Source organism: Camellia sinensis, chromosome 1, assembly GCF_055761805.1.
Source record: "Camellia sinensis isolate YWXY chromosome 1, ASM5576180v1, whole genome shotgun sequence".
Taxonomy (NCBI): domain Eukaryota; kingdom Viridiplantae; phylum Streptophyta; class Magnoliopsida; order Ericales; family Theaceae; genus Camellia; species Camellia sinensis.
Window position 1 is genome coordinate 41,485,167 of NC_138961.1, and position 16,211 is coordinate 41,501,377.

The window sequence follows — 16,211 nt, forward strand, 5'->3', positions numbered from 1 at the left end:
AAAACTAACAATCTAAATCATCTAGCACGTATGAAAGCGATTTAGATTGTTGTTTCACAATTAATAAATCAACACAAACGATTTTTATATGGAAAAATCCACAATTGGAGCACCTCCAATAGTGATAATAAAAAAAATAAAAAAAAAATTACGGGGGAAACGCCACAAATCAATCCACTTTGAAGAATGAAAGAACGCAAATTTACCAAACAATTTACTCAAACTCTATAAAATTGTCTTCAACAATTCGTGCCTCTTTCACCAACGCCTTCGACTCGGAATTGATCAACTTGATGTCGAATCCACAACATCCACGTCGAATTCACGATCATGAGCAACTTTGAACTCCTTCAAAGACTTCACGCTCGAATCCTTAGAATCCACCGAAGAAGACCTCTTTTGTATTGAACGATCAAAAAACAAACCCTTTGATATAATCCACTCAATTCATGATATAAACTCTCACAAATATCAAAGGAAACAAACAAAAAAGCTCCAGATGAAAATCCTAATACCCAAGAAGAAGATCTAGAAGTCGTACCCTAGAAACTAACTTGATCATAGCTTTATAGCAGGCAGAATCGCGATCACCGCTTCGAGCGATGGAATAGTCGCTCAACTTAAACGTGTGTTTCAGCATAAGTGACTTCGCTCAAGTGATGGAAAGTTCGCTCGTGCTTGAAAACTCAACTCTAAGTACTTTTGCAGTAACGTCAAACTTCTGTGAGGCTTGCATCTTCACTTAAGCGATGCTTTCACCGCTCGAGCAATCTCGTCAAAATCCAAGGAAAATAAACAACTCAATAAGACATGTTTGTTCGTAGAATTGGCAGCAAGTAGGGACCTAACAACTGGGTCTTATTCCAAAATGCCTAGCCTTGCTAGGTCTTATTCCGAGAAAATGCCTAATCTCATTAGGATTTTTTACCAAGGCGAAGCACAATTTATTTTGCCCTTGTGATCCACTAATTGTCTAAGGGAAGCGCAATTCGTCTTACCCTTGTGATTTGCTAAGTGCCACAACTTGGCTAAGGAATTAAATCCAAACAAAAAGAACAACCCCAATCCAAGCAAAACAATAAGTTCAAATTGTGATGATGTTTTTCATGTGTTTTTGTCCAAATTTTGTGCCATTTCATACTAATGTGTGTGTTTGGTTTGAGTTTTTTGAAAATTGAGTTTTTTATTTTTCGTGTATTCTGTTTTTAGTGAATATTTTAAAAATTTTAAGCATTTATTTTTACCTTTTTAGATGCATCTTACTTAGATGTATCTAAAAAGTAAAATATTTGTGAAAAAATATTTTAAAAAATTAATAAATACATAAAAATACCAAAAAAAATATACTAAATTCTCTTTTTTTTTTTTTTTTTTTGGTATTTGTGAATTTTTAAAAGATTTCTTCACAAAAATTATACTTTTTATGTGTATTTATGTTAGATGTATCTAAAAATTAAAAAAAAAATTTGCTTAAAATATTAAAAAATTCAGTCAAAAAAACACGAAAAATAAGAAAGTAGATTTTTTTGAAAAGTGTTTTTGAAAAACCAAAAATAAGCCAAGTGACTTTTTTTTTTTTCTCTATTAATACCATTTGTCTTAATTTTTTTTGCCCATATGTTCTAATAGTTAAACACTCTGTCATTTTTCTTTCTTGATGAGTGTGCCGTAAGAGTATAAAAATGGCCCGCAGCCCGCCCGCGACCCGGTGTGGGCCCAACCCGTTTGGGCCTGCGGCCCGTGCCTAGCCCGAGCCCCTGGGCCATCATTTTGAAGCCCGTGGACCCGGCCCATCGGCCCACTTAAAGCTGACTCAAGACCTGACCCAAAGCCTGCCACGCCGAAGGCCCAGTGTCTTTTTCTATGAAAAATAATAAAATTTTGGTAGAAAAAATTTTAAAAAATAAAAAAAAATGGTTAGGCCCGTCCATGCCCGAGGCTAGGCCTAGGCCCACCAGCCTAGCCCGCCCGAGGCCCGAATACAACTGGGCCTAATTTTTTAATCCATGGGCCGGCCCGGACCAAATTTTGGAGAGAGCCTGCAAGGCCCGACATGGGCCGGGCCGGGCCCGGCTAGATTTACACACACCTAGTGCGCAGTGACTTTTTTTTGTATTCAAAATAATCAGCTTGAGTCTCATTCTTTGTGAATGGACTTTTATTTTACATTTGGATTATGAATTTTGAATAAAAATTTAAAATATATATAATTATATTTTATCTATATTTTTCGTTTCTTTTTTCACAATATGAGGCTTTTGTTGCATGCCTTTATCTAATTATGTTGATAGCAAAACTTAATTTTTGATTGATTAGTATACAATAAATAGAACGTCTTATAAGTTTAAACAGAAGCATGAACAAAATGAAAACTCAACAATATTTTTGAATTCTTATTTTGGAAACTAAATATAAATATTTATTAGTTTTTTGTATTCTAATTATGGACATTTTTCATTTGATTGAAATTCATTTCAATTTTCTTTATCCAATCCAATATCTGGACTGGAAGACACTAGTTACAAATTACATTTTGATGATTCAAACAGTTTATTTTGTCAAATATTTTGTATATTTCATTTATAAAAAATGTTAGGTCAATTTGATAATTGTAAATTATACAATTTATCACGTTTATCACAAAAAAAAATAGATGATTTATTTTTAAAATATAATTGTAATCCAATTTTTATTTTATTTTTTTGACAAATACAATAAATTAAAAAAGTTTCGATTATTGAATCGATCTAATTTTTTATATGAATAAAATATATAAAATACTCGACAAAATAAATAATTTAAATCATTAAAATAGAATTCATAATAAGTCCCACCGTCGCAAATATACACACCAACAATGATTGGATGTGTATTCTCACTTGCACTAATATGATACTCCCTCCAATACTTGTTCTGTCAATCTTTACTCTATAAATAGTGATGAAGAAAGTCAAGACAGTTTTAAAATACAACAATGATTACTAGTTTGAATTTTCATGATCCGAATGGCTTGAAGGTTTCAAAACGACGTCGTTTTAGGAGTAAAACTACGTCGTTTTGATATATTCGAACAATTTGGGCCACACAAATTCGAGTTACGAAACATTTTTCGTTAAAATACTAGAGCAATGACTCTCTATTTTTTACACATCTCCATAGTTTGTTTTGTGCGCTCTATTTTAGAGTCCACAATAATAATCTGAACTATTTATTTAACAAAGTCTGTTGCAAAATTTGTTTATGTAAAAAATAAATCTGATCAGATATCACTAAACATATAAATGAAAGATAATTATGAATTTAAATTTCAACCATATATTTTATAAAACAGAATGTAATATATTAACTTTTTTTACTAATGTCCAATGAAATTAATTTGTACAAACAATTTTCATTATAAAATTTACAAAATAAACAAATTCAAATTATCGTGAGTCTAAAATAAAATCTACAAATTAAAAAATGAAGAGATTTAGGATAAGGGCACGAAGATGGTCTATCCGGTGATGCCCATTTTTCAAGGTGACTTGATGAAAACCTCTCTACCTTATTGGTCTTGTTTGGAAATTTGATTCATTATTGTTAGTTTTCTGTGTTTGAGATGATTTGTAAAATTTATTATTATTATTTTATTATTTTTTGTAGTTAAATAGATAGTTATAAGAAAAAATTGATTAATTGATGTGTACGATATGATATTTTGTCTTATTAATTATTTAGTATTTTTAGTCTTTATTAGCTATTTTAACAAAAATAAAAAATTGTGTTTGAGAAGATAATTTTTTGTTAAAATAGCCAACAAAGACAAAATAAGTTAAAATAGTCAATAAACCAAAATTTCACATCTAAATCATAATCATTTTACTTTTTCTCTCACAGTCATCAAATCAACGACCAAAAAAAAGTTCACTAATCATCACAAACACAATTATTTTAACTAGATTAAAATAGTAAAAAAAAATCAACTAAAATAGCTAAATTTCTAGAAGAGTTGCAATATTATTTTGTCCCTTAAACTATATCTCGATGATTGGCCGAAAATGCAAGGCTACCTGATGTAATTTACTCTTTTTTATTTGATTGGAATTCATTTCAATTATGTTTACATGATGAGATACACACACCAACAATGATTGGGAGGTGTGTATTGTCACTTCCAATAACATGATACTCTGATGCTTGTTCGTCAATCTCAACTCCTTAAATGGTGAAGAAGGCAGTCAAGGCTGCGTTAAACTGCTGGAGCTGATGATGGCCCATTTGTTAAGGTGACAATTGACAAAAACTCAATTCTACCTTATCGAATTTGCAGTACAGCAATGATTCAGAACACTAATTTTGGTACTCTAATAGAACATTAATGACATGGTAAGGAGGAGAAAAAAAAAAAAAAATCAAGACCAAAACATTACATCACAGTGAGTGAGGGCCCACTGCCAGCTCATTAGAACTAGCTTTAGAGTTCAAGAATTAGAACTCCAAAACATTTTTCTTTGTAGTGTACACTTTGGAAATTGGGCAGTGAATTATCCAAAACTTAATTATGTCCAATCAAAGAATATCTAGTATAGATATTTTTCTATGTATTTGTTAATGTCTCCATACAATAATATTATTGATATTGTATTGTGAAGTCTAAAACCAAACAAATAAAATAGCACACATGTCAGTGTCCTACCATCAATTAAAAGGAATCAAATAAATTGACACACACGCTACCTTACTATCAATTAAAAACATATAAATTAATTAACACACCTGTCAGTACCCTGCTATCAATTAAAAACAAGCATAAACATTAAAACACCCGCCAATGCCACTGTTGGGGAAGGGAGTTATACCTTTACTTGTAGTAAGTAAATATGATGAAATTGAGGACCTGCAACAAAAGAAAACACGACATGAACTTGAGAGTTAATAAATAAGATAATGGTTAAAGAAATTTAAGATTATGGAGAAAAAGGGAAGAGTATATGTGCTACATGTTGCCTTCTGATCTTAAATATTACAATGAGATAGTCTTTATTTTGTATGCTAACATATTAGATATTTCAGGAAGTACATCTAAAACATTTCAAGTGTGAATTATAGTAGAAAAAATTTGAGAGAAACATATAAAAGAAACAGAACCTAGTCAATCATTTAAGGTAGTCTTCGATTTGCTGGAAAAATGACTTTTAGCGGCGTTTTAAAAACGCCGCTATATGTATGAAAAACGCCGCTAATTCCTTTAGTGACGCTTATCACCAAACGTCGAGGACGCGGCCGTCGCTATAAGTTTATGACGCTTTAAAAACGTCGTAAAATTAGTATAGGCGGCGTTTTTAAAAACGCCGCTAAATGCGATAAATAATGATAAAATGACGTCATCCAATATTTAGCGACGTTTTTAAAACGCCGTGATAGATTTTTTTATTTTAAAAAAAATGTCCGTTGGCACTGTAGTGGCGTTTTGAAAAAACGCCGTTATAGATCTTTTTTTTAAAAAAAAAATTGTTCTGAATCTGTTATATTTAACTAAAAAACATACCTGTAATAAAGCTGAAAAATAACAATAATATGAATAAAATTTTACAACTACTTCAATATATTGACTAAATAAACATTACATGATTGTGTCTGAACCAAAATCAAACAACAAACACAATCAAAAAATAAAAAGAAAAAATAGGTTAAGTCATTTGCTTGCACAAATAATATAATTGTGAAGAAAACATTCACACAAATCATTTGAATAACATTAAGGAGTCACCAAAATTGGATGCCCCTCTATTTGAGCCAAATTGGAATCTGAGTTCACCAAAATACAAATTTGGACATTTGACCCAACTTGATATTCATATTCCCATTCACAGAAAGTTAATTTAGAAAATTATAATAGCAATGACTCAACATCTTTAACACGCATAATTCCAGTTCCCATTCCTTTGATGACACTGATGGCGTCTTTCTAAAAGTTCAGACAGCAATGACTCAACATCTTTAACACGCATAATTCCACTTCCCATTCCTTTGAGCAATGATAGGATGACTAGCTGCCAAAGAAAACTCAATCCGTTACTTTCTGTTCATGCTATTATGGAAATTTTTAAAATTCTTGGCAGTAGTTACAAAATCTTATTCACTTGAGTAAAACAGAGCTTCTCTGCATACAGACATACAATGCATGCACTATGTAGATCCAAATCAGAATCACCAACCTTTGCATATGCAGAAAGAGTTAGGGCGAATCCTAGAATGAAAACTAGTATGTCATTCTTTATAGACTGACTGAATCTGAAAAATGACAGTTGCACAAGTTAATTTAGAAAATTATAACACAGAAAGTTAACATCAGTAAGCAATTTGTAAATTAGTACAGATAATAATAGCAGTGATTCAGGACAGCTAAAATTGCAATAGTTCTTAATGAGAACAAAACTAATTGAAATACATAAGATGAAGAGGATATCAAGAAATATTTTATTTTATTAAAGGCAACAACTCATAGGGCCTACTTAAAGAAACAGAAGCAACTCTCTTTTTAAACTATAGACTTCATGATCTTCCTATTCTATGGATATCGACAAAGTGGACAAAATGAAATGATGGTTATTATGAGAAAGAAGATGACAGTATGATGATGATATGATGAAAACTAAGCATAACAAAAAGGTGAAAACCTTTGTCCAATTGTCTGAGGCACTAAAAGGCTATGGCACGAAGAGCCAAGCAAAGATGTTAAAAATGAAGGCAAAACTTTTCTGTCTGATAGCATGAGCCTCTTTTGTTGAACCATTAAGCTCAGAAGTTCCTCAAGAAAATTACTCCAGATTGTGCTATTCCCTGTCAATTTAAGGATTTAGACAAAAGTGTTGCTTATAACAAAAGAAACAAAACAAATGCGACAAAACAAATAATTGAAGAGGATGCCATGATCAAAACCTTCTTCAGTGAAAAGCTTCGACAAAAATCGGACAAGAGAGATCTTGCATTTGGTAACTAGGAAGTGAAGATGCTTATGGAAAACATTATTTGACTAACATGCAGCAAAGAAAACAAATAGATCCTGAAGTGTGCATACCCACTTCCTATTATCATCCTGGAAGAAAACAATAAAAAAAATAAAAAAACTAATTTAGTTATCTACCTATATGACAGGGTGATAGATTCAGAAATCAATCAAATCAGATACATATGTGACAGAGTTACAGATTCAGAAAACAGAGTATAGATTCCAGTGAAAGAACAATCAAGAACTTAATTCACCCAAAAACAATCAAGAACTTGGAATGAGTACTAGAGCTTTCACAGAGAATCGAAATGATTACCATTTATTATTCGAAGGATAAACTCTGCTAGCCAACAATGGGATGCAATCATGAATAAACCTGTTGCCTTTGCATATTTACAACCACTAGGGTGGCATCCTTATGGGCCTATTAAAAATAATCTTTTCATAATAAGCAACAGCAATTAGGAAAATTAAACAAAACACAGAAGTATGAGTGAGAAAAAAATATTCATTAACTCAACCATGAAGAAAATAGACAAATAAATTAATGAAGCTAATTCTATTCTAAACTTGACATAGTTACCAACCAATTAGATGATATTTCATACTCAATGGAGATCAATGGTCCTTGCTTTTAAAACACACACATAAATTTAAGCTAATTCTATTCTGAACTTGATTTTCTTCTTCACTTTCTAAAGCTATAATCCAAATATTCCCACTTAAAAGCTTTGCTAAACGACGTCTATGTATTTAGTCAAACAAACATTTAGAAAATATTGGTCCCTAACAAAGAAAATGAAAACTAACCTTGTCCAACTCCGAAGTTGTCTGAACCACAGTGCTTCTAATTGAACAAAGAAAGTTTGGATAAACACAAGATCCACAATTTATACTTAAAAAACACTCGTGTTCCTGTTCTATACCTTTGTCTGCAAAAATTCAAACATCATAGTTCTCGGTGGCACTCAGATGTAATTTCAGAATTGAAAAAGTAACTACATCCAAATGAGGCCCAAGTAGTTCAATCAATGCATTTATTATCACCAGTCCAAGATAGCACTTGGTGCAGTTCCATCTATACATATCATTCAAGGCCACCAAACACAAGACTTCTAAATTCTACTATGGATACATCTGAGGATTCAACTATATCCATTAAAACTCAGTTGAACCTCATCTTTCTATAAATGATATAGGAATTGAATCACCAATAGCAGGGAAGAATGGTTTTCCAAACAATTTACCTTAAAGAAATTTCCCAAAACTGACTTTGCCAAAAAATGTACTTGGGAGGAGATATATTGGCTTTGATGGTTATTGTGAGAGGGATATGTCTTAGTCAATCAGCTTTAAAGCATCTAAGCAGCATCTCATGCCGTGAAAAGGATTTTTTACCTTTGCCTCTGTTAGGCCCTTTTCTCTAGTTAGATAGATTTTTTTTTTTTTTTTGACTTGCATGTGTATGAAAGAGAGAATGGAAGAAGTATGAAGCATAAAAAGAAGGAGAGCCCAAACTAAATAATCAAAAGTTTTGTTACTTGCAAAAAGAATCAAAAGTCTATATAACTAAATAATCAACTGCTAATGTCTTTGAGAAAATACAAAAAGAGAGCCCAAACTGTCTCAATGGAATAAGGAAAACACTAAAACACTACAAGGGAGTATCAAATCCTTAATCCCACCAGGACATCACCTTAGCATCTGGAGGAGTATTCTGCCAAAGCCAGAAGTATGCTTCGCGGTAATCATAAAAAATGACCCTGTTACCATGTGCACCCCTTGCAGCTAAGACAATTGAGGGAGATGAATATGCCTCTGAAGTGACCCAAGTGCAGTGAGTAGCATCCACTGAGCAAGTAGAAAGCACCAAGAAGAAGTGCAATAGCACCGTTTCCCTGGAAAGGTAGAGATTGATCAAGCGAAGCCTGTTTGTGCAATAAATCATGAGTACAAGAGATTAAAACACTCCAGAAGGGGCATATTAACTATATTTTGTAGCTTGAAATATAATATAATAAATCATGAGTACAAGAGATTAAAACACTCCAGAAGGGGCATATTAACTATATTTTATTACAGAATAACGCATCCAAAAATATAATATTTTGGTTCATTTTCATGTAAAAGTTTTAAAAACTAAAATAAACCTAATCTTATGAAACCAAAAATTAAAATTCTGATAAAACAATGAGGCAACCAAATTGAAACAAAATTAGGGGAATCTCAAATTAATTTGCTGATGCATTCTTTCCGTTGAGCGTTCTTCACATGGAGATTAATCTTTTTTCTTTTTAACAGAGGAAATAGGAACAATCAACCGAAATGCCAGAAAAGTAGAAGAAAAAATTAAACCACCCTCAATACAACGGCAAGAACAAAGGGGGTAGATGCGGATTTACTTTTATTTTTAAATTTTTTTTTTTTGAGAGGATTGAAATACACTCGAAATCATGTATGATTTGCAACCGTTTTGGATAAGGGGCATATTAACTATATTTTGTACCTTTGCGTCTGGAAAACCAAATCTCAATCAGCTATCTTCGTCATGATTGGAGCATTCTGAAGATGCAACCATGTTTGATGGCAGTCATCTATCTTTATCTGTTTCGAAAGTGCAATATCAGCTAACTATAAGATACCAGAAAATATATATATATATATATATATATATCTGCAAGTGATAAAAGGGTTTCAAGCAAGGCCCAACATATTTCACTCCATTTCCAACAAATCCAACAAGAATATGATGAGTTTAGGTTGGTTAAATAAAGATATCATGGGATTTAAACTCACCAAGTCAGCATCAATAAAACCAATACAATGAAGAAAAAGTGCCCGTCTCTCACATAAATGCTATCAGACTAAAACAAAGACTACAAGAAGTTCACAGCTTCTATTATGGAATACCACAACACCTAGCAACATGCACCAACTTTTATGACATGTCGCAAGCAGTGATACCACTACTGTAAAGACGGTAATATTTGTTGTTGGTAGCTCTACAAATCTTTTCTGCTACTTTGTTCGTTCTTGGGCCATCTTTCTCTAAATAAAAGGCCATCATATCTCATCTAATGGCCGAAATGCCATGTTTCTTCCAAGCCTTCTAATTGATACAAGAACACTTGAACCAAATAATTTCCTAACAAATTAACCATCTTAGCCAACTCTCTCATTTTATCTCTGATTGGAGCCACTTTTAACCAATAACAAGCAGAACCATATAATTGCTTGCAAAGACATAAATTCATCCATCTCAACACTTATCATAATAGCTACACCCAATAATATGAATTTATTATTCCATGACAGCCAGGCAGTCTAACTATTGAAGCATATAGCATGGGTTTGTTTATAACTTCATTCTAAATTTTCCATTTAATAAGACTAGTAAGCATGGTAAAAACAGTGTATGAGAGTACAGAAGCAAAATTTAATTTCACCAGTCAAATTTGATTTGATTGGTGAAATTACATATGATGAGGCTATGTTATGGCATTGAATAACCAGGTAATAATCAATAATCACGCAGCAATCTAAAAGCACCTCTACCCTGCTTTCATTTTGTACTAATGATTCAAAATTCCATGGATGAACTGTTTTTGATGTGTATATATCCCTTTTCAGGATTTGTCGAAAATAATTTAGCCAGTTTCAGACCAGAAGCAACCTATTGCAGTGGTCTGTGCTTCATCCATCTACAATCAATCAAACATTCTGTCCAACACAACAATCAATGCATGGGAAGGTTCACACCAATCACAAGGGTGAGATTGGATACACGAGGGTCCATGATCATCTCTTTCCAACATATATGACAACTGTCAGTGACATCTAGGAAAAAGTAAAACTTCAGAGAAAAAAAGGGGGGGGGGATGAAAAAAAAAAGTACGCTCAGTTTAATTCCCCATTAGATGGGGTCTGGGAGGGGTACATTGAATACATACTTAACCTTTGGCATCACCGCACAAAGTAGCTTTCCTCAGGTTAGAACTCACAACTTTAAGGTTAGTAGGCAGAGTATTAGCCACTGAACCAGTAGACCTTTAGAAGAAGAACAAAATTGTTGCAGATAATAGAATGCGGGTAGCTATCATTGTCTTTCCTTGAAATGCAAGCACCTAGCTCCTCAATTTCTTTCAAGAGAGGCTAACTGTTTTAAGCTATTCACTTGATACTGAAAATGCAGAAGATCAGGCAGCTGTATCAAATCATTGGAACTTCTTGGACAAGCACAGATTCTGATTTTCATTTTACAGGATAAGCAATCATAATAAGTGAATGAGCATGCAAATTCCAGAGGAAATCAGGGACTCATGTATTCAACAAAATCACTGAACAAATTCAATTATTGTTTGATACTAAGTGAGAACGATCTAGTCTTCTTGTTATAACAACACTATCGCAGATATTAGGAAAACTACCACAGTGTCCAAGCATCAAAAGGTACTAGATTGTGATGGTAATATTGGATATGCAACCTAACTGGTGACAACATGATAACCAAAGGAAGCACATCATCATGCAGGGTGCAAAACTAGGAGAACTATTTTTAGAAGGACGTAAATTGCCCAAAAGCTCAACAGACAATTTATAAGATTAATCCATCCAACTAATTCCAGGCTCCAATCCCAGGGAATCCATTGTTATATGGATTTTGCATGTTTTGCAATCCATATTCAATTTTTTCAACCCACTTGACTCCCAAAATAAAATATAAAAAAATTACTCGTAGACCTTATAGCTATTGGTTGACACCAACATACAGGCATAGAAGTCATGCTTTGCTGTTGAATACCAAGCTTCAATTTTCTGTTTCTATTTATTTGTTACAAGTCAATGTATTTCAGATGCATAACAACATCAATTTGTTTCTTAAGTAATAATGTTCATAATCTAGTAACTCCACTGGCTCTTATGATCTAAATAAAGTGCAGTAAAAGCTATTTATGCAAGAATAAATTTGTGGTCTATGGTTGCCTGCCTTCTTGTCTTAAATTAATACTTAGTTATGCTTCTGTTTTCATGAAACCGGGTTGGGTTTTCAGACCAAGCAATGTTCCATATATCTAGCCTTACCTGAGATAGGAGGGCGAGACTGGACCCGGGCCAAAACGATGGGCTGCAGGCCATACATCCTTAAAGAATCACTAGATGTAACACGGATCAATCACATGTGAGCTTGTCATAAACTTCTTCATACATTGCCTATAACCATCCAATTAACATTAACAATCACAAAGGATCTCAAGTTACTAACATATTACCTCTTCAAGCAATCAACTTTCAGACATCACACCTTTGCTTTCTGTTTAGTATCATTCACTGGTTGTTCCTACTATTTATGTTGGAGAATTCATCGATAGGGCTCAGCATTCCAAGGATCAGCTTTTCCTGTTTAATAGCTACGAAACACAGTCAAGTAGTCACATTTTTAGGGAAAGCAAGATAATATATATATGGAATACTTAGCCAAGTAAATCCATTAACATTATGAATATAATTATTGATCACTCTCAATCCATTACATAATTTCTCATCTATGCATGTAATGTATGTTTACATGCCATCTCTTTTTCAAATGCATGTGTGTTGATATATGTGTTTGTACATGCAAAATTGTGGCAAGGATACATTCTTGGTCAGGGTTGTCAGAGAAATTTGAGTGCAGGGCATTCCCAACGCTCACCCGAACATTTTGTAATTGCAGATATCGGTCTTTGAATGCAGAATCGTGCCCTCTGAAATCAAATTCCTAAACAACAGACTTCATAAATTATGCACACATTAATGTGGTATATCTAAAAAAACCATCATACCTTCAGCAAAGAGTGAACTTGCAGGGCATGAAATCAAAGCTAATGCTCCTACTCCCAACAGTATTGCCCTTCTCTTAGAATTTCCTGAAATTTACCATTATATAATCCAAAACAAGAATCAAAACAATCATATCTCACAAGAAGTTAGTTTATACATTCCACCTTTGTCATAACTAGCAATTTTGCATCAAATTTACAGCCCTAATTTCAGAATTCACAAGACCAGAAGAATTTGTTATGAAGTAAATTCTTCATGAAATCATTATTACATCAAAGACATATAAGCAAATCCCATGTCACTCATGAAAAACAAGAAGTAAAATGCTTGAGCTATGTTTGGATATTGGATATGTGAAGGGATTTGTAGGGAGAAGAAAAAATGAAGAGATAAAGAGTGGTAATCTTACTGTCTTCATCATAAGTTGTGTCTCCTGAACATGTGATAATGTTTTGTGGAAAAATTGCAGTAACCTTAGTTGAACAGTGGTAATCTTACTGTCTTCATCACCGATCTGAATCGCTGAGATCGATCTGAACCTCTGAATCACCAAGCTGAATCACCGATCTGAATCGCTGAGATGACCTTCGATTTCGATTTCAAGATGTGAATCACTGAGACCGATCTGAATCACTGATACCTGAATCACGATCTGAATCGAACTTCGATTTCGATTTCAAGATATGAATCACTGAGACCGATCTGAATCGCTGATACCTGAATCACGATCTGAATCGAACTTCGATTTCGATTTCGAGATATGAATCACTGAGACCGATCTGAATCGCTGAGATCTGAATCACGATTTGAATCGAAATCGAAGTGATATGAACTCAGATCTAAATCAAAATCGAAGTGATATAAACTCAGATTTGAATTGCAATATGAAATCGAAGTGATTTGAACTCAGAATTTTAAAATTTCGACATATGAACTTCGATTTCGAGATCTGAATCGCTGAGATGAACTTCGAAATCACTCTGATGAACCACTTCGATTTCGAGAGAGAACTTCAATTTCTGAGCATTCCATTGATAAGCAACTTCAATTTCTGAGGGTTTAGACAACGGGGAGAGAGAGAGACTATTTGTTAGTGCATCGATTCAATTTGGGAGTTGAGATTCTCAGATTGGACAAAGAAGCGCGTGAGACAACATGCATTTGAAGGCGTAAATAAACGCCTCCTATTCATAAAACGACACCGTTTCAATTAAAGAAAAACAAGACGTTTATAAAACGCCGTAAAATATTAAAAATAGTGACGTTTTAAAAAACGCCGTTAAAAAAACGCCACCTAAACCCTTCTTTCCTGTAGTGATTCACTGGAATGAAAGGAAATGAAATGATCATCACATCAAAATATTTCATCCCATTAAAATATTTCATTCCCATATTTGGTTAGACTAAAAATATAATGATAAATACATTACAAATAAAATAATCTTTCACCATGATTATTCCATGATAAAGTTTAAAAATTACCATTTCGTTCCATTTCATCTTATTTTAATGAACCGAATAGAGCATAAGTATTCTTTCTTTCAGTAGAAAAATTCAATGGTGGTATATTTCAATTATAATGAAATGATGAGTACCTAAATCGTTTCAGTTTGGAATGGCGCTATTAAGCATATCAACCAAATGCTTAGTTTAATATAACAATAATAAAAGGATCAAGACAACACGGACACAAAAGATAACCTAAATATTATGTGAATAAAGATTTGCCGGAGAATTTTAACTATAAAGATGGAAAAATCATTTTAAAAGGGGGGTAAATTCAACATAACATTTTATAAGGATTGTGGGAGCTCAAAAAAATATATCAGCTTATTGGAAGTAACCCAAACAAGTCATAAGAATGGGCCAAGACCAAGAAGCAAGCCCACCAAACAAATATCTATCAAGCAAATATCACACCTTTATAAAAGGAAAGGAGGACATAGAAGGTAGCGGGCTCTCAAATCTCTGCAACACAACACACACAGACACCCTTCATTTCTACATCTTCTTTCTTTGATTCAAGTTGATAACTTTATCATCGAAGTGTCTCTGGCCGACAACCCCGGTTGGGTAGTGCCAACCATACTTATCTTTGCAGATTTACAAGGCAAAACTCATTTCGTTGTTGGATCTCTACAATCCATGTGAGAGGATTTTCCAAATCTCACAATTTGCGCCGTCTATGAGAATCGTCTGAAAGAGTTCAACAAAGTAAATAGCAAACATGTTATTGTAAGTAAAAATTCAACAACACTTTGATGGTTGAAGCATCACGAGCTATGGGTAGGCTTTGAATTTTCTCTTTGATTAAACTTATTTTAAAATTATTGTAAAACCAATTCTTGAATTGTACATACATCTGTTTCTGCTTACAAACTCTATGGAAACTTTTGTTCATGGTAAATCTTGATGAAAAGTTATAAAATAAAACAGAGTTCATGAATTTACTTCTACATCTTCATTTTCTCTCTCTAAGAATGGGTTTCACATTTTTGTTTATGAGAGTTTCTTTTTGGCATTATAAAAAGGGTTGCTCGGCCAAATCCACCCCTAAGATTGTTTCTTTATTTATTGCCTTAAATATACCTATGCTAAAAATTTCTGTGGAATCCAAAGGTTGGGTTCACTTTTTCTCTCTCTAGAAGTATTCCCAGCAAGAGAAGGTGACAAAGACAGGGCCATGAGTTATTAAAAATAATAATAATAATAATAATTTAGGGATAGTCGGCTACTTATGAGGATATATATATATATATATACATCTAAATCCAAAAGGTTTGATCTGAAGGCAACTTCAACAAAATCGTTGTGATCATAAGCTCACAAACGCAAGATTCGGCTATCACAACTATGCTTACTCGGCAATAGCTAAGAGCTGAATAACATCAATAACGCCAATAAAGGCACTGCATTGCACTTTTCAGCTACCACCTCACCAAGAAAATAAGCTCCCGTCCATTTTCCTTGACACCAACGGAACTATCAACTATCGACAATGGTTATTCGGCACACCCACGCATGGACCTTTGCATTAGTCGGCAACTATTCTGTGTGAACCGGCCTTTGGAACATCCATGTATTCCGATGTCATCACCGTTCAATGACAACCTCAGCTACCAATTATTAATTTGACACTCAAACCATGTCCAACACCTTTCTGAACTACAATGCCAAGAAGATAACAACACCAAAACACCAAATTACATCAATAAAGCCCAACGATGACTTAGGCAACATTATTACTCGGCAACACAGGTCAATTGGCAATGCCTAGTAGCTACCAACTTGAATACGCAGTTGCTTGACTATTTTTTGACACTCGACACCACAACTCCGTCAAGCTCATCGGCAATGATAATTGTCATGAATAGTGCAAGTATATATCTTTAATCAT

At 33.4% G+C, this 16,211-nt stretch overlaps 1 protein-coding gene and 1 long non-coding RNA gene across 3 annotated transcripts; both read right to left on the bottom strand.

Moving 5' to 3' along the window:
• Positions 1-5,538: 5,538 nt before the first annotated feature.
• Positions 5,539-7,389, bottom strand: LOC145793599 (uncharacterized protein At3g06530-like). Its single transcript, XM_082876464.1, has 4 exons — positions 7,311-7,389; positions 6,663-6,825; positions 6,201-6,276; positions 5,539-6,035 (listed from the first exon to the last, which is right to left on the bottom strand). The coding sequence occupies exons 1-4, from the start codon at positions 7,360-7,362 to the stop codon at positions 5,898-5,900; spliced, it is 429 nt and encodes a 142-aa protein (XP_082732590.1). The 5' UTR covers positions 7,363-7,389; the 3' UTR covers positions 5,539-5,897.
• A 2,215-nt stretch (positions 7,390-9,604) lies between these two features.
• LOC114297088 (uncharacterized) lies at positions 9,605-14,126 on the bottom strand. Of its 2 annotated transcripts, XR_014333895.1 has the most exons (5): positions 13,224-14,126; positions 12,817-12,900; positions 12,632-12,752; positions 10,945-12,402; positions 9,605-10,831 (listed from the first exon to the last, which is right to left on the bottom strand). It is a non-coding gene; the product is annotated as an uncharacterized LOC114297088 (long non-coding RNA). The 2 variants fall into 2 exon arrangements; XR_014333894.1 differs by having other exon boundaries at positions 9,605-12,402; positions 13,224-13,967.
• Between the last annotated feature and the right edge of the window lie 2,085 nt (positions 14,127-16,211).